The sequence below is a fragment of the Syngnathus leptorhynchus genome, chromosome 3, assembly GCF_054491065.1.
Source record: "Syngnathus leptorhynchus isolate UIUO chromosome 3, UIUO_Slep, whole genome shotgun sequence".
Taxonomy (NCBI): domain Eukaryota; kingdom Metazoa; phylum Chordata; class Actinopteri; order Syngnathiformes; family Syngnathidae; genus Syngnathus; species Syngnathus leptorhynchus.
In genome coordinates this window covers 1,596,397-1,615,654 of record NC_141197.1, presented here as the reverse complement: position 1 = coordinate 1,615,654, position 19,258 = coordinate 1,596,397, and the positions used below count along the sequence as shown (strand labels likewise).

The following is a 19,258-nucleotide window of genomic DNA, read 5'->3' as shown; positions in this document are numbered from 1 at the left end:
AAGCAATCTTGCTAGACCACGACTCCCAAGCTACCAAAAAGTAAGTTAGGCCTTCGGGCCCTTCTACAGGCTCAATATATTTTACGTGTGCAGAAGGACACCATTGAGCCACCCTTTAGTATGAAAATGAAAGGTTTTGCCTTCAACCTGTCTGACTTACATGATGCAACACAAAACATACAGCAGTGAGATCAATATATGCGCCAAAGCTGAGTGGTCAATTCGATCTATAGCAGGGATCTGACTCAGCATTTCAAAACCACTCATTGTAAACTAAATGCCACAACAGTATACACAATTTGTAAGGATTAAAGAAATGACTATCAGTTCATGAAATCTGTAAACACTTTGATATTCCACAATGTGGTTTATTTTTTTTCATCTGTGTACACTATGAACAGGAGTCTAAATGATACCTTTTTTGAATTCTTGACCAAATTATGACACGATCACCCTCTGCCAGTCTCTTTGACCATGTCAGCTAAATTTAGCTGGGCATTCAAATCCTTCTTCAAATATACTGCGAAAAATGACTTAATATAGAAATATCAAATCGTGAACTTTCATAAATCCCACTTTATCCTCAGAACAAAACTCATGTTGCAGCTTGGGGCTGTGTGGAGTCAAGTATACTCAAGTATAGCTGAGGAATCCTGGGAGGATTATTTTCATCTACCGCAGAGTAATTTGCAAATTTCTTACAAGTGAACAATATAATGATAGTTCATCAGAATAAACATAATTCAAATGGAAACTTCAGTCCTTGCAAAATATCAAGCTCATCAATAGTAAAAATAAAACGTAACAGAAGCACTACACATTTTTTCAATGTTTACATGAGCGCATACACACAATCTATAATAATAGGGTAGACTATGCGATGAATCAGTAGTTATAAATATTACATTGTGCATTTCTATTGCACATGTCAAGTGTTCTCATGACATGATAGGTATGTATTAGTTACCAAATGTCTTTTGTTTGAATACATTGATGCAACATCACGTTTAATAGGACTTGGGCTATACACTTCACAAATTCACCTTTTTTTTTTTTTTTTTTAAATCTAAATAAAACAAACCTATAATACAATAGTGAGATTAAGAGTGATAAATATTCATGCACAGACGATACTATCTAAGGTCGAGTATGTGAACAGACTGCTGCACAGGGCGGACACTGTGCGTGGATGGGAGCGAGTCGCTCGGCTATTACTGGACATCAACTCAATAAAACGAGATCTGTTAAAAAAAGGCACATGACATGGGGCATAAAATACATGAGGACACATTTTGACAGCTGCCTTGCTGTCCAGCTTGCAAGAGTAAACAGTTAAAAAAATAAAACAAATGCAATGACATCACATGCAACACGGGGGCTGATCACCACGATCTCTCCACCTTTTACATCAATCCCGATTTTTGCTCTTTACAACAACAGTTACTGAAGAATCAATCTCTGGCCCAGAGTTTCGCCTTTTAGTCACGGAAGGATAATGGAGTCTTCACACGATGGACGCTGTACAAGAAATGAGGAATCTTTGTTAACGGGCACGTGTTTGAAGCAACCAAGTTTGAACGTGGAGGCGGCGGCAGCAGCGACGACGACACGTTGCTCCATTTGCTGTCCGGGGCTGCTGAATCACGGCGGTCACGGGATACAGGGCGCTTCGGGAAAGCTCTCGCCTTCGGCGGTGTGTTGGACTGTGTGTTCCTGCAGAGCGGCAAGGTCGACAAAGCGCTCGCCGCACCACACGCATTTAAACTGCGTCTCCCGCGAGTGCACGCTCTGATGCTTGGCCAAGTGCTCGCGTTGCTTGAAGCTCTTGTCGCAGCTGGCGCACTTGAAAGGTTTCTCCCCTGTGTGGACGCGACGGTGGCGCTGCAACTCGGACGAGTACCTGAAGCGTTTCTCACAGTCGGGACATTTCAGCGGTTTCTCGCGGGTCGGGTCGCAGCGGTGCTGGACAAACTCTGAGGATGACACAAAGCGCTTGTCACACAGAGAGCATTTCAGCGGCTTCTCTGCGCAGTGAGTGTTTTGGTGGCGTTGCAGCGTAGAGTTCTTTTTGTAACCTTTGCCGCACACGTCACACTTGTAGGGCTTCTCAACTTCCCCTCCACATTTGTGCCTCAACAGCTCTCCGGATTGGCTAAAGGACTTCTGGCAAGATGCACACTTAAACAAGCTTTCCATGCCATGCACCTGCTGATGGTAGAGCAGGTGGGAGGGCTGCAGGAAGCCTTTATCACAGAGATTACACTTGAAAGGGCGGTCGGCCGGATTCTTATGGGTGCGCCGGTGGCGTACGAGAGCGTACTGCTGCTTGAAGCTCATCTGGCATTCCTCGCACTGAAAGGGTCGCTCCTCGGAATGAGTGCGCTCGTGCTGCCGCAGGTCCGACGGCCGCTTGAAGCTCTTTCCACACGAGCCGCATCGGAAAGGCCTTTCTCCTTCCGGCTGGCATTGATGGTGCAGGAGCTCCGACGACTCCTTAAAGTGCATCTCGCACAGGTTGCACTTGAAAAGGTGCTCGCCCGAATGGGCGTACATGTGGCGCACGAGGTGAGAGCGGTGCTTAAAGCTCTTCTCGCACACAGCGCACTTGTATGGGCGCTCGGAGCTGTGTGTGCGCTGGTGGTGAGCCAAATGCGAAGACTGGCTGAAGCTTTTATCGCATGTATCGCATTTGTACGGCTTCTCACCTGTGTGGACCCTCTCGTGGCGGGTCAGCTCGGACAAATGCCGGAAGGACTTATGGCACACTGAGCACTTGTACGGCCTATCGGGCGCAGAGGCCTCAAAAGCAGGTGGGGATGAGGCACTGATTGCCGCACCGCCACCAGATGTCTCTCCGGTGGAAGGCTGCTGCGGATTGGCCGCCGACGAGGTGGGAGTGACGTTTCCGGATCCGGGACGATACGTTTTCTCGCAAATGGAGCACTTCATTGGGTTGTTTCCATTGCCGTGGGAGTTGTGATGCTGGGCTAAAGAGGTGAGCAAGGAAAAGCCCATCTTACACACACCGCAAACAAAAGGCTTCTGTTCCACCTGCACGCACTGATGCTCCAGCAGGTCCGTGGCTTGGCTGAAGATCTTCATGCACTGTGTGCACTGAAAAGACCTGTCTTGGGTCACCATGCATTGGTGCTCGTGGGGGTTGGCCAGGTGAGAGATGTCGTGTCCGCAGGCGCCACACTTATGCACTCTTTCGCCACCTAGCTGCATGGAGGGCTGCTGTGTTTGCACAACATGCTGCTGCTGGCCCAGCTGTTGCTGCTGTTGGAGAGAAGAATCCGGTTGCAGGACAACGCCGTACACGGTGCAGGCCAGCGCGTCCGTTGTCTGGGGAAGTGTGTGCACTACAGAAGGTGGAGCCACTGTGTGCTGCTGCTGCTGTTGCTGCTGCTGTTGCTGCCACGCCTCCGTCATTCTTGCACTTGAATATTCAGAGCTCAGGAGGTGAGTTTTGAAATGACACACAGAGCAGATTGGTGTTTATGACACAGTATCAGGAAGGTGGGCTCTCTGTTGGTTACACACGTTCTTAGAAATAAACATGAAGACCTGGAGGCAGACAAAATAATCACAGAATTAGGATGTCATGCAGATTGACTAACTGACCATTGTCATTATGTTGCATCAAAGTAGGCTTAGAGACTATGCATGCATGCATGAATAAGTAGACGATTTTAGTCTACAAAAAGAAAGTAAAGCACCTCAATAAGAAAAAGTCTAAGGTTTCAGTCAGATTTTCCAAACACATGTTACAAATTAACGTTAACAAAATAGACTTTTGGGAACCGCAACACAGCGACATTAGATTATGATGAATGGTATGAAAACCCACCGAATCATGAATATATGCATTGCAAGAAATGTCGCTTGAATGCGGCTATCAAATAATAGCGCTTGTGACCAAGCGGGGTTTATAGTCTATTTCCTGAATTAAATCATGCACCACAATATATGGGCGAGTTCGCCGAACGTGTAACTTACGTGCATTTGGTACTCCACGGCTACTTGTACTAGCAAACCTTCCATGCAAACCTGGTCACGATTTGGAATGGAAATCTGCACCATTTCGAAGCCGTAGCTCGTAGCTGCGGCAGCTAACAGCTAGCCGCTGCTCTGCACCCTTTACGTTACTAAACGAGTGGACCTCCTTTGCAATTATATTGCTATCTTCAAATGACTGCCGCTTTCTGTTTTGTAACAAATCATTGTCCCTACAACAATGGCAAAAGTGCAACAGAAGACACTGAAATATAATCACCGCTTTGCACGAGCGTTTTATGAAAGGCCACTAGATTGCCTGGTCCAACGATAGATGAAAGCCTCCATGGAGAGCTGACCCCGAATCTAAAGTAGGCCTCCGCCAAGCCGCGGGTAAAACTCGCCTCTCGCAGCCATAGCCTCTCACATCTGCAAAGGTCACACTCTGCAAACACGCATTCACCAAAACGTACCCAGGTTGCTTAATGATGTTTTTCACTGCTGTCTTCGGACCGGAGCCGGCAACGTTCGGTGTAAGTCGGTGTCGGAGGACCGGCGGTAGAGGGGATGCGGTAGGAACTCGACGCCATCCTTCTGCAGACAAACTAACACCGGAAACCACGCAGTGAGCTCAGCTACAACCGCAGCTGCCCCATCAAGCGGCTCCACGAAGGAGGACGAAAACAATCACGGGGGCGATAACGGAGAGTGAACGACTCAAGGGTTACTCACAAAAAACGAGCACAAAGACGACGAGGAAGTGGAAAGATATCACAAATGTCGCTTTTACAGCAGCACAACGCTAGGGGGCAGTGTTCTAAGTTAAACAACTGAACCGTCACTAGCGAGGGGATAGCACACGCACGGCCACAAGCTGTCACGAAACAGCTCCGTATAAAACACGCGCACTGTCACTGCACATATTTACTGTGCGCGCGCGTGTGTGTGTGTGTGTGTGTGTGTGTGTGGGGGGGGTGTCACTTGTTTTCTACACTAAGAACAAATACGTTTTACATTTCAGTACACATAGTGATCTTACATTTACCTAGTTAATGTGATTTCTGCTCCTAAACCTCTGCATATAGCATGGGGTTGGCACATCAGGGATGAATCAGTTGGCTGTGAGGCGTGAGTGATGTTGAGGATAGTTCATGAAGCATGCAGTATTAAGCTTCTATTTTCTTCAGAAACTTCTCTTGGATTAATCCATGATTTGCGCTCCAGGGGTTATAAATTGCACATCAGTGCTTGTGATGCAATTTTTGAGCCACAAAATGCATGTGATTTGTTTTTCTGACTAGTGTGCAACACAAAACATACAGCAGAGTTGAACATGACCTTCTCATGAGGAATTCCAATTAGTAAAAGTGAAAGAAAGAAAGAAAGAAAGAAAGAAAGAAAGAAAGAAAGAAAGAAAGAAAGAAAGAAAGAAAGAAAGAAAGAAAGAAACTATTGTAACAGTATAATATCTTTGATATATTTTTCCAAAAATTACAATCTAAAAAATTGGGCTCCAAACAAACAATATATGCATTCTGACAGGTTTTAAGGGTTGATATTAGGCGTTGATAGGCTTTATATTGATTTGTTTCTCATGAAATAACCTGTGACTCCAAACTTTTATTGTTTGGCAGAGAACTAAAAAGTTATGTCTGTATGTTTTGTGTTAGGATCTGTGATACTACTGTCACTTATGGCGTAGTGTATGTGAAGTAATATGTGAACAAAGTGCTATGAAACGCTGTGCTTAGATGTGAGATCCAGTGAAGAGTTAGCAGATCATAATCAACAGTGTGAATGTGTTTGTGTGGTTTCACAAATATTGACGTCAACTGGGTTATCAGCCAAATTTCAAATGGCCATATTTGCAAGGAAAACAAACTATCTCAATGATGGCATTCAATAACCATGGGTCACTATTTCAAACATTTTATTATTTTTTCCCACATTAACAACCTCATAAACCAAAGCGTAAGAAAGAGCATGCTCGGGCATGCAATGATGTCACAATATGATGATGCCACTGGGTGCCAAGTATAAAACATATATAATAGTAGAGAATTTGTTTTCATATCATTCATAAACTCATGACATTTTGAGAGTTAAAAGCTAGCATTTATTTTACACTGCTCTCCATGTCTCACGTAGCCTTGTGTTACTAAATAAAAGAGACGAGGAGAAGAGACCTTACAAAGTGACACCAGATTGAGCAGGCTGAACAAACATGCGGAAAAATCTCATCCGGCCAAAAAAGTGTCAGCAAATGACACCGTAGAAACCCCACCTTCCCATTTTGAGTGGTTCAAAGGGTGACTAAGAGACAGAGTCAAAACAGTGCATGCCATTCCTGGTTAGGTGGGGAGTGTGTGAGTTGTGTTGAAGGTTATTTGTTTCCTCGTAGCCTGGCATCATTGTGGGTTTTAGCGCAATTTACATTAAAATTTATTGGAGACGGAAACTGAATTAACACGAGGCACTCTGCATTCTCGCTGGCTCTCAAAATGTGTCAAATAGGAATAATAATGACACATACACATACCATAGTATATAATTAGCGGTCCTAACATAACAGTCTGCAGGCTGTACAAAGGGACACGCCTGAATTCTCGTATTGTCAGCAGTTAAATGTGTCACATGTTGGCTTGCCGCGTGCGAATGTGTGTCGATGTACAAGGAGTGCTGACAGAAAAAAAAAAGATCTCTTTGCTAACAGAGTTCCTTGAGTATAAATTTGGTGTTGGTGATATACAAAAGTTCACAAATCACACAAGAGCCTTTATTTTCCCTCCCCAGATCCAAAGATTTGGTTGTGTGGTGACTTCAAACAAATGCAACAAGTAGTGATCACTAAGATGGAATCTAAACAAATGAAAACAAAATAGTGATGTTAAAGGGATTGATAATGCATTTTAACACCCCCACACAGCCTCATGCAAAAGTTTCAAGTGGGTTTGGAACAAATTGAATAAATAAATAAATAAATAAATAAATAAATACATAAATAAATACATAAATAAATAAATAAATAAATAAATAAATAAATAATGGCTGAGCCCTTTAAATGGATCTACTGCAGCATAGTTCTGTATTTTGCGCATAGTGTGAAGAAGGGAATGAGATTGATACATGGGACTGAGACATTTGTTTTGATGTGCAGTACAAAATGTAGTTTGACTTTCACGTGTTTGCGAAATGATAACCAGTTTCTTTTTTTTTTTTTCCTCAAGGGATGGAAAATGGACCTAATCTGCCGGTGACAGTCCATTTAAAAGTATGCAATGGACACCCATGCATATGTGCCATAAATGCCAAAATTGTGTAAAGCTGCAAATCTTCACTCGATTATGAAACTTATTCAATCATCTTTTAATGGTTGCAAGCTTAAAATAAGAGTAAAAGGAATGGCGTTCATGCAGAAACTGAGGCTCTGTGTCCATCATTCAGGTTGTGGGCTACAGTGGACTAAGCACAATGTCCATCTCAATAATATAATATACTGCAGTAATCAATAAGTCTTAGTAGATCATACCTGTTTTAGCTTAAATAAAGAAATGAAGGAAAAGAATGGCTACTCCAATATTGAGTAAGATGACCATAACCACCAGAATGGAGCTGGAGCCCTAGGGGAGGAAGAAAAGACAAAATTGATCATTTCATTTGCTTCTTTAGCCAGGAATTAGAAATGCATAGTTTTGCCTCTCATGTGCTGTGGAAAAAATACTTACTGAGTTTGATTTGAGGGTGAGAATCTCTCCTTCCTGCTCCAGAGTGATGGGCTGAGACTGAAGCGGTGGGGAGAGGGTGAGGTCCCTATGCAGCGGCCAGTCCTCTAGCTCCCCCCCCGCACTCAAATTGTCCAGCATCTGGACAGAGTCCACTGATCCCTCTCTGACCGGTCTCAGGCCTCGGGATCGCAGCCGGTTGTTTTTGGGGACCGGTGATTCCTGAGCCAAGCCTCGAGGTATCTGCGATTGCGGACACTGCAGCCTCATGTCTACTGCGTATTCATTCATCCTTTCCTCATCCTGCTCTGTGAGGCGTGAATGGGCGGGGCTCCACCTCAGGCTGCTTTCTGCAGTCCAACCCTGGGTGAGGCCATCTTGCCTTTGGTCAATTACAGCATGCTCATTAAGTTTGTGGTTGCAGGGATTGTGCTGCTTTAGGTGGTGGTTGGAGAAGACATGCTCTCGAAAGTTGTAACTGGAGGCAACGTGGTCTTTGGGGTTGTGATTGGAGGAGATATAATCTTGGGAGTTGTGATTGGAAGAAGCATGCTCAGAAGTCTTGTGATTAGACACGTTATGTTCCAAAGCCTTGTGATTGGATAAAATGTGTACCTGCCTATAATTGGCATGCTCATAAGCCTTGTGATTGGTCGACGAGTGATCCCATGTTTTATGATTGGATGACGTGTACTCCCTTGACTTGTGAGAAGAGGTGGCAAGCTTGGAGGACTTTGGGTTGGATGCAGAATGCTCCCATGCTCTGAGGGAAGAAGTGTGTTCCCGGACTTTGAAATTGGAGATTGATTTCTCACGAAGCTTGTGGTTGGTCACAGGGACTGGATCGTGGCCATTAACCTGTCCCTCCTGTTCTTCTAGTAAAGAGGGCGTTGTTGAGCGGCTGCTACATCCTCGATCTGGGTACATGTCATCCGCCCAGTTGTTAGCACCCCCCTTCAGCATGTCCGTGGCCCGTGACTCCACCAGAACTTGGATCTCTGACCCACCCTGATCATCCACGGCGCTCTGTCTCATGAAGCAAGCGTTTCTGGAACGATGTATGTGGTTGGGTGGGCTGCGGCTCGGACAGATGGGGACACTCAGCGCAGGGCTGAGATCGGGCGTTATAACAGGCGGTGTCATGTCCGGAGTACACAGCTCTGGACTGTCTGTTCCGGTGGAGATGACCTCGTGGTCTTCGTCCTTGACGTTCTGGTGCTGGGGCATTTGACATTCGAGCCCTAGGAAAACAGTGGGATATTAACGCCAATGAGGTGATCTGGCAAAAGCCCACAGTGCGTGTGTGCGAGAATACGGGACAGTGTTAATAACATGCTGTGTAACGAAAGCAAAATGGCAAACATAACCACTGTAAAATCCAATCTTAATTCTATGAACTAAAAGTTTCAAAAATATCTATCTTCATTGCTCTTTTTGCGATAACGAGCTTTTACTTACCATATTATTAGGGACACCTGCGTAATCTTAACACATCTAATGCGACAGCTGTATCAAAAACGGCCTTTGCAATGATCATTTGTATAACTGACACTATGGAGTTGTAACTTGCAGTGATATACTAGAACTATACTAGTGAGAGTTGTTTCTAATATTTGGATTATCTTAAAATAAAAGTTCAAATTTAGAAACAGTATGACTGAGTTCAGGCCTATAGGTTACCCTTTCAAGCCAAAGCTACAAGAATAAATTATTCATACAACATATGAAAGTTTATGTCCAAGTATTTACACCACAGGTGTCAAAGTCAAGGCCCGGGGCCAGATTTAGGCAAATCATGCGTTTCGACTTTACGTTTGCTAATTGTTTTCCCAGGGTTTATTGCACTATTGTTTATTTGTAGTTACCATTTTTTTCTAAAATAGTTGAATAGAAAAAACAAAAGTAACTATCCATCAGTTTGTTGTGTATATTTTAACGCGATCATGCATTTGCAGTGTATGGGTTCACAGACAAAATGGCCCTGCGAGGGAAAACATAAGTTAAAGTGTCCCGTGACAAAAATTTTTTGGATACCTCTGGTTAATGCAATTTTCTGAAAGCAGAATTTTACACCATCTGTTTTGCTCATTTTTACTTTTATTTTTAATGACAGCAATTGAATGAGAAATACAGCAGACCAACTGTAATTTGAGTTGAATTAGTGGCCCAGTGCTTCTTATTAGGCAGCTGCTGAGCACAGAATCTATCAATGAGACAGCTAGCAAGAGATGAAAGAGATTAATTAATTGTTTTTGTTGTGTTGCAGACTGGAAGTGGTTGTTGATGAAGTGAGCCTTGAAACTGATGTAAAATAGAGTAGACGACTTGGTTGCAGTCAGCAGGGGTGCTGTTGATTCAGTCTTGGCTGTTTCCACGGTTTGCAGCAGAAGAGCAGCTACAGTGAGATCAGTGATATTTTGATGCAGTTTTAATGATTAGCATTCCTGATTTCCTTGGTATCTTAAGTAGTGGTAGTGTTAACATCTGAAGAGCCATCTGTCATGTACAGTGGACAATTTTGCTTTTCACATAGCTCTTTTGTTTGGTCCACTCATTTTCATCTTGTTCCATTTCCACTTTAATGATTTGTATTTAGGCCAGAGAATTTGGCATCATAAATACAATAGTTGATAAATAACTATGCAAATCTTGTATGTAAATATCATGTGTGAGGCAACCAGAGAGTACACACTGGAGTACTGTGAATTATGAAAATGGTTCTGTGGACCACTCCTTTCTTATGTAGATGTGACATTGATGAAATATTTCATGGATGGAAAACATTATTTATGTTCATCCATACTGTTTTGATTAATGATGGGCAAATGAAGCTTCAAGATGATTCATGAACTCATTGTGTTTACTTGGACCTCTAGATGGCACTCTCTGTTCACCGAAGAGGTGAAAGCCCGCCGACTTGCCATTTCTTAAAACCCTCACTTTAAACCAACATTGCCATTAGAAGAGGCAAAGAATACAACAACTGGTTCATGAAGCTTCATTTTCCCATCACTAATTTTGATTGTGCACGGACAACTCACCATTACCGTAGATGTGAAAGGAGGGTGAGAGCTCTTTGGCAGCTATCCGTGACAGTCGACATTCTTCCATGGCCTTCCGTGCGACTCCCTCCGCCGCCTCTGCCTTTCCACGAGCGTGGCTCATTCTGGTCAAAACAATTGGAAACATTTCACTCATACACTTTAGAATTCTAGGAGAGAATGTAAAGGTGTTCTGTCTACCTTTTATAAACTGACAATGGACCAACATGCAGTATTTCATACCGGTCGGCGGGGGACACCCTGAACTGGTTGCCAGCTAATTGCAGGGCACGCAAAGACAAACAACCAATCACTCTCACAATCACACCTACGGGCAATTTGGAATCGGCAATCCATACATATTTTTGGAATGTAGAAGCAAACCAGAGTCCTCAGAGTTAACCCAAAGTTAATCCAAATGTATTTATAGAATAAATTTTGGCTCATTCACCAGTTTTAGCAGGACAATAACACCATATTACTTTGTGGAAGGATGGGACATGTACTATATCACAGTACATGTTCAACCCTTCATTTGTGCATAAGCAAAAAATTACCTTGACATGGCAATCTCAGCTTTCTGCTTGGCAATTTCCGCAGCCTTTTCTGCAGCTTCAACAGCTCGGTCCACCTTCTCCCTGATTTTACTGGCCCTCAGCGGAATCAGGTTCTTGCGCTTGCCGCTCACCAACACGTTCTGCTTGTACTTTCCCTCTTCCTTGGTGCCATCAGGAAAGGTGGTGGATCCATACCCATGTCTTTTGTTCCCTGCCCATTCACCTGCGTAGTGAAGGCCATCCGAGCGTCGACCCACGCCCCAGCCAGCCCTGTGGTCGCTTTGCCACTCACCTGCATACATTTCTGTCACAGTTGCATCCACAGGAGCGCCCTGTGGTTCATTTTCACTCGCATTGGAGTGGATGTCGGACGCAGCCGAGCTGACCGTACTCATGCCAGCCTCGCTGCAGAAAGAACTTTGTTTGCTCAGCTGACTGGCAAGGGAGCTTTTAGATTCCGAGCGTCGTAGTTTCAGGCCGCTGAGGATGGACTGCCGGAAGCGACCTTTCCTCTTTCTCTGGCGCTCGGCTTCACTTGGAGCAATGAGAGCAAAGCCTCCTCGGCCGACTGGGCTGCCGGCCAGCCCGGCCACCACCCCGTCCGTGGGCGTGTTGGCCACGCCGTCCTCAAGCGCAGCCGGGGGGCCGTGACTGTGCTCGGAACGGAGGGAGTTTATGGACGTCCGCAGAGGGAAGAGGATGACGGCCGCCATGCCGTATGGCACACTCTGCCGCACGCCGTAGCCATGACGCATCCCACCCAGCCACTGGCCCTGGTAGGTTCCTGGCCCAGACAGAAACATGAATCAGAAGTCAAACAACTATGGCTTTCTTTTATTACTTGATAACCCTCCTTGTGGAATTTTCTTTCACCGATTGGTCAACCCCGAGTCAACAATTTCATTTAAAACAGCACCATAAATGGATGCGTCTCAGTGATAGAGCACAGTTTCTAGGACCATATTTGGGTGCAGCCTTATCATACAATAACACTTACAATTTGGCCGAACAAAACATTTACATTTCAGGAATATAGAGAGACACTGGACTTGCCTCCTCAGCAGCGCCAAGTTGCAAGTGAGCAAGGCATCAAAGGCACCCTCAAGGGTGCAATACATTTATCACTTTAATTCCCTTCCGTGCAGCAACCACAGTCTGGTAATCAGATGATTCCTTTCTTCTTCTGCAGCTATACTCCAATAAACTGTCGATATGGTTTATGCATCCCTTAGAGAATTTTTATTTGAAAATACTTTTATTGTGCGAGCTAATGTAATGTCAGCACTTACTTGTCAATATAGCCTCAAGTTGGTCAGACTTGTAGATAGAACTGGCTAAAGTAGAATGAGAAGTTGCGTATGTGGAAGTTAATACAGTTCGTAAACAAGGCTTCCCTCACAAAGTCCCTCTCTCATATATTCCACTATATTCTTGTAAATCATTGAATCTCAACCCGTTTCTTGCTTGCCTCTATAGCATAGGTGTCAAACTCAAGGCCCTGGGCCAGATACGGCCCGCCACATCATTTTGTGTGGCCCGCAAAGACAAATTGAGCGTTGACTTCATGTGTCAATATTAAAATTACAAATTATCTTCACTTTAAAAAAAAAATAGATGTACTGCAATTTTTATTACCATTCATCTTTTTAAAATATCAGAACAGTCACTCCATACTTTGAGTCACAAAAATTCTCAACCTGTTCAATGTGGACCTTCAGTGTGGAGAAGTAAACTTTTTACAGGGGCTCATCTAATGACAAGTGAAACAGATTCAGTTTCAGGCCAAAAAACATCTTCAGCTTTGCATACAATGAAATTCATTTACTGGACACCATAGCTGGTTTATTGCCCTAAGAAGAGTCAGAGGTGACCTGTGAATCCAGATTATGCACAATGTCTATGACCCAAGAGAGTAAAAAAATTAATTTGGCCCAAAATGAAATCCTGTGATTTGCTGAGCATAACTGCACCTACTAAAGATAAATCAACTTGATCAAATCCACTTTAAACCAAACTGTTTATACATTATTAGCTCTCAAAGTTGGCTGGTGTGTTTTTTGTTACCTATCAAATTTTATGATCCTTTTACAGATTTGTTTCTTAGGTTTATTCAAGTTCACGTTGCGGCATATTACAGTCAAATAATTCTCACAAGGTAATAATATCAAGACTCAGCCCATAATGAAGCTTCTGTGTCTGTTAAGTCGACTGGGCACTGCGATAAATGGCCGCCGAAAGGGAACATGTTGCATTGATTGCATAGCAAGAGATAGAAGAACAAAGATGGTCTTGTTTTCTCAGAGGACCACTCTTCAGTTAGATCTGTGTATAATTAGTATGTAGTATGTAATTGGGACACGGAACGTGTCCCAATTACAGTATAGCTGATATTAATTCTCAATTAGGCCACACAAACAGGTAATAATGCAGAAAAAATATCCCTTAACAAATGCAAACATTATTAGCGGACATACAGAAATTTGAAATTTGTCCTTGAATAATAATTTCAGACCTAAAACAAACGTGCCCGATGCAAAGAAATTCAAAGATAAATGAGAAACATAATGATTGAAATCCATCAATATATGAGAGGTTTCCAAGCCATAGTCACAGCAATTATTAGGTACTCTTAATAAATGTGGTACACAAATTTAATTGATGATGACGATATGATGATGATGAAAAAAACAAACAATAAAACAAACTAAACACAAATCTCACTTTTGGCCAAAAACATATTTGTCAAATCTTTTGGTTAAATTTCATACTATTCTGTAACTAATGAGAAAAACGTTTCTTTTTAGGTGTGCATTATTACATCCCAGTATTTGATTAATATATTATTATTATTTTTTTAAATAGAAAAAAAAACAGAGACCATTAATGTCAAACGTGGTGGTGGCAGTGTGATGGAATGGGTCTGATTTGCTCAATCAAGACCTGGATGATTTGCTGTGATTAATGGAACAATGTACCCCAATTAAAAACAAAACAAAACAAAACAGATTTACTTGGGTGTGATGTCAATATTGCTGTGATAATCTGAAATATTTCATGTGAGTAATACGGAAATACCGTACACTAAATATGGAGGGGGAAATACCTTTTCATGGCAGTGCACATACAATCCGGTTATTGATTGCTACTATCACAATATTTGCTCCATAATTCTCCAAGGCGCATGAAGTGGTGCTGCAAATTTTACCTTTATTGCTATTAATCATGGGAAAGTTAATTACGGTCACTTAGTTGTTACTGTTGTTATTTTCCACAGATGGGAAAAAAAGAGGTATCTTTTTGAGGGTACAGCACACCCACACAGCACATATTTGTCCCATCACAGGTGAGTTATCTTTAGAACAGGACCACAGTTCATTCATGGGGTCCTTGGGGGATATCTGGTGCCAGCAAGCACAATACTTGTGACCCCTCGTGTAGCCATATATTTTTTAAGAACCACTGCAAATGGAGTGCAAGCTTCATACCACTAGTTGGATAGACAGGCAGTTATGCTAGAAAAAGTCTGTTGTAAAGACTGAAAAAAACGTTCTACCTGTTACTTGTTTGAATGGTAGCACCCCCACTTGTGGTAGTAGTTTGCATTAGTGTAAAAGGTTACTTTATGATACTGAGGGCTGTTTCCAATACAGGTTTTTATCTCGGTGGAGCACTTGGTAGCACGTCCGCCTCACAGTTAGGAGGGTGCGGGTTCGATTCCACCTCCGGCTCTCCCTGTGTGGAGTTTGCATGTTCTCCCCGTGTCCGCGTGGGTTTTCTCCGGGCACTCCGGTTTCCTCCCACATCCCAAAAACATGCTTGATAGGCCGATTGAGCACTCCAAATTGTCCCTAGGTGTGAGTGCGGGTGCGAATGGTTGTTTGTCTCTGTGTGCCCTGCGATTGGTTGGCAACCAGTTCAGGGTGTCCCCCGCCTACTGCCCGATGACGGCTGGGATAGGCTCCAGCACGCCCGCGACCCCCGTGGGGACTAAGCGGTTCAGAAAATGGATGGATGGATAGTGTGTAAATATGCTGCAAAGGTGTACACATAAATATAAGTCAATAAAACGCCTCCCCAATGTATTTGTTAGCATGGTCTATGCCACATTCTGGCGTTATTGCCTAATTGCCCGTAACCTGACCAGGAGCTGTCTGTGGTTCTGAAAACAAGCAAGCTCGTGCTGTGCGGGCTTGTGGACGAGGCCTCCAATTCATGTCCGTTTTGTCACTCCTCTGTGTTGTGTGCCTAGATTTACTGGCTTGGAGAAAATGTGTCAGCTCGTGCATGCTGAATTCCTCTGTCGGCGGTCCTCCACGTGAGCGGAAGACCAGGCGAGGCATGTTATGTGACGCAGTGTCCCCCCCACCCCGTTTGCATTCAGTGACTAGTTTATATTTCCTGTGTGAGAGCGTTTTGTAACAGTAACTTCACAGCAAACACCCAAGGCCGTGTTCCCTCCATCACTGAACTCCAACATTCTCCTTTGCTCGGCTTGGGCTGCATCACACATTAAAGGGGCCTAAATTATAAGTAAGCAGGGAAAGGCCCGATGACAGGGTGAGGGGAAAACAGCCAATCAGACTGCATGAGTGTCAAACTGTGGTCTCTAGTGACAGGCTGACGTGATGTCTTTACGTTACCATGGTGACTTTAGAGCACCGAGGGTGTGATGCTGAGCTAATACAAGGTGTGTTGACTGTGTTCCTCCGCCCCTATTTTAGCTCTTTGATATTTAATGATCCAGACCTAAACGCTCCTGGTGTCTGTTGTGAATGTGACCCACATTATATTTATGTCACTACACTGGAGAAGTCATGTATTAGGCACCAGTCTCAGCAAGTGGTTCAATTTTCATCCATCCATTCTCTATATTGCACATGGGAGAGCTCATGCCAGTCAACTTTGGGCGAGAGTCAACACTTATTCGTGGGCCACATATACGTAGATAAAAAAAAAAGCTTGCATTCAGGCAATTTATCATCTTCAATTGTCTAACATGCATGCTTTTGTAATTTGGGAAGACCCAGGCAAGCATGGAGAGAACACACAAATCCGCATGGGGAGGCTTGAGGGAAGATTTAGAAGCTAAGCAGTTTTTGTTTTAAACATGAGTTTAATAGCAGTTGCGGAGGAGACTCAATCAGAATGATGACGAAGACTCTAAATCAGCGTTACCTCCATCAGAATAGGTTTCAGTTCCGTATCCGTCCTGAAGGCCGTTGCTCCACGTTCCCTCATAGCGGGCGCCACTGGCTGTGCTCTCCAGCTGTCCGTAGCGACCTTTGAACCCTTGCGTCCATTCCCCTCTGTAATCCCAGCGGCCCTTGCTCTCCACTCCAATGCCATGCCGCTTGCCTTGCGCCCAGGTGCCCTGATAGTTGTTCCCACTGGGCCACGTGTACACACCCAGAACCTCAAAGCCGTGACTCCATGCCCCAGCGTACTCGCCTTGACCCTGTGGCCCCGTGCAGACCCCTCTGCCGTGGGCTTTTCCCTGCTCCCACCCCCCACAGTACGACCCCCCATCATCAAAGTCAAACCTGCCTCCAGTGGACATGCATGAAACAGGTTTAGGCAAATCCTTAGAATGTCAAGAAAAAGAAATGCAAAGGCCAAATTAACTCAGAAGTAGCAAATGGGGAGGAGGCCTCGTCCGGAACAAGTAGCAGAGAGGCACGGGCCCCTGGCTTCCTTGCCTTCAAATATTAAATCCACTTTCCTGTTAGGAATGACAGGAAGGCCTTCAACGCATCATGTGGGATGGAGAAGAAATCTATGCCTCAGTGGTGGAGCGGGAGCGATGAAGACAGTTGCTATACATGGGCGAGCTGGCTAACAGTACTCCTCCTCATCCTCGTCCAGTGCCTCTTCCACCCTCGGCGCCGTTGGAGAGCTCTCCGGCCCGTCGTGTCGGGCACTCCAGACAAGCGAGGGCTAGGCTTTTCCAGCAGTCCCGCAGGCCTACGAAGCAGCAATCGAGCTCGGCTCAATTAGCCATCAGAGCACATCCCTCCTGCACCGGCAGACATGAAGCTGAAATCCCACCGCACTGGTACGACATTCAGACAAAATGTAGAGCAGCAGAAAGTTGCAGCAATTTCTCTACAGCAAAGCCTGGAAAACAAACATTTGGGCTACAATCCGAGTCATTGAGTCATTACAGCACAGACTGCCACAGAGGCCGAAGCAAAGTGGAGTGTGGTTATCTCCTGTTTCCTGCCCCTCTCCACTCTGCACAGGAGGCTCTCTCCTTAGGGTTTTAAGAGATGCCGAAAAAAAACATTCCGCTCCATTGTCCTCTCCATCCCAGCGTCCCCCTAAACCAGAATTGTTGTCTCCCTCAATTCCACCAGGTCATCTGCCCTCCTCTTCATTTTTGGCCTGTCGCTATTTTTCTCCATCTATCTCTCGCCTCTCTTGTATCTACTCATTACACGACTGTTCCACCCCAGTCGATACCCCTCCCCCACACGCACACATACACACTCCTTCTCTCAGCTCTTAAAGAGATACAGACAGAAGGATGGTGCCAGTAGCAGCATGTATGGAGGCAGCTCGATGCGCTCTCCCTTTGGGGATCCAGCCTGCTTTTCCTCATTATCCAACCTCATTTCACTCTTTCGCTCTGCTCTGCTCTGCTCTGCTCCCCTCAGACTCAAATCTGGTTGGTCAGCAAACCGATTCCCTGATAACCGGTGGTTGGTAAGGTCATTGATCTCCTCAGCTATATATGGTCAGCCTTGTCTGAGCCAGTGGATGACTTCAGTGGGTTTTATCAAAAAGACCCAGACTGACCTTTAACAAATCATCTTCAAAACTGACAATACTTGCCATGGCTTTACTTTCAAATGCAACAAGGTCATCAAGTGTTTGCCAAAACCTCAAACTGACAGATGGTTAAGTAACATCAATAATATGCCTTTATGGGTGAAACTGGTGTGTGTTTGTGGTGTGAAACAAATTGATAACTAATGGCTGTGGGTTGCTTTGTGACTGCTATGTTCAAACCAAAAGACCTCTATGTGGTCACCAAGTAGCCCCCAAGGATCATATGTGTAGTCCACAGGCCTGTTCCATGAATACACAAATGGACAAAATTGTTGGAACCCCTCCGCAAATGAAAAAAAAAAAGTCCCAAAGTGGTCAGTGAAATGACTAAAGTAATAAGAAATCAAAATGAACCAGTGACAATCAGGCTTTTGGATTGTGGTTCAATTGCATTGTCATTGCAATCAAAGCATTTTTGTACCCTCCAATGAGACTGTATGTGTTTATGGCCCACTCTTCATGAGCAAACTGCTTCCAGCTATCTCAGGTTCCCCAGTGATTTCTCTAGAAGTATGTTTCGCCTCTGTCCACGAATGTTCAATAGGATTCAGATCAGTGCTCATTGAAGAATGATTCTGGATAGTTTAGTTTTTAGCTGTATGTTTTGGGTTAGTTACTGTCCGGGACAAGATCTGAGGTGGACCAGCTCCTCTTAGACTCAGAGACTTAGACTTAGACAAACTTTATTGTCATTTTGTCTGCACAGAGTGCAGACAAAACGAAATTCCGTTGCATATGGCTTACAACAATGCAGTGATATTGCGGTTTGTTGGAATTTATTTCTAATTTAACATAAACTCAAGTTACTAATCTGACTCCAATTTGTGACCTTACCCAACTGCCACTCATCCAACAATATGCGCGCTCGTTCTGCAATAGAAAGGTATCAGGAAGCCGGCATTTTCACACACGAGTGGATTTATTCTTAACACACAAATCTAATACATCACCTGGGTCTCGGGTCCCTCTCAATACACCTCTGTACGCCTCTGTTGCCACCAGCAGACGTACTCTACTTCCGAGTTGCCCAGCCATGAGTTATACTACACAATATGCAAATGGCACATCAACAAAGGCATTCTGTCATTATTCTATTGGCTATGTGTATACTGCA

The 19,258-nt window shown here is 44.2% G+C and overlaps 2 protein-coding genes across 2 annotated transcripts; both read right to left on the bottom strand.

The window, feature by feature from the left end:
- Positions 1–275: 275 nt before the first annotated feature.
- Positions 276–4,895, bottom strand: znf319a (zinc finger protein 319a). Its single transcript, XM_085908260.1, has 3 exons — positions 4,729–4,895; positions 4,470–4,601; positions 276–3,567 (listed from the first exon to the last, which is right to left on the bottom strand). Exon 3 carries the CDS (start codon positions 3,430–3,432, stop codon positions 1,651–1,653), a length of 1,782 nt encoding a protein of 593 aa, XP_085764386.1. The 5' UTR covers positions 3,433–3,567; positions 4,470–4,601; positions 4,729–4,895; the 3' UTR covers positions 276–1,650.
- Positions 4,896–7,535: 2,640 nt separating this feature from the next.
- jph3a (junctophilin 3a) lies at positions 7,536–16,873 on the bottom strand. Its single transcript, XM_085907612.1, has 5 exons — positions 16,492–16,873; positions 11,317–12,100; positions 10,760–10,884; positions 7,722–8,959; positions 7,536–7,616 (listed from the first exon to the last, which is right to left on the bottom strand). Exons 1-5 carry the CDS (start codon positions 16,871–16,873, stop codon positions 7,536–7,538), a joined length of 2,610 nt encoding a protein of 869 aa, XP_085763738.1.
- Positions 16,874–19,258: the final 2,385 nt, after the last annotated feature.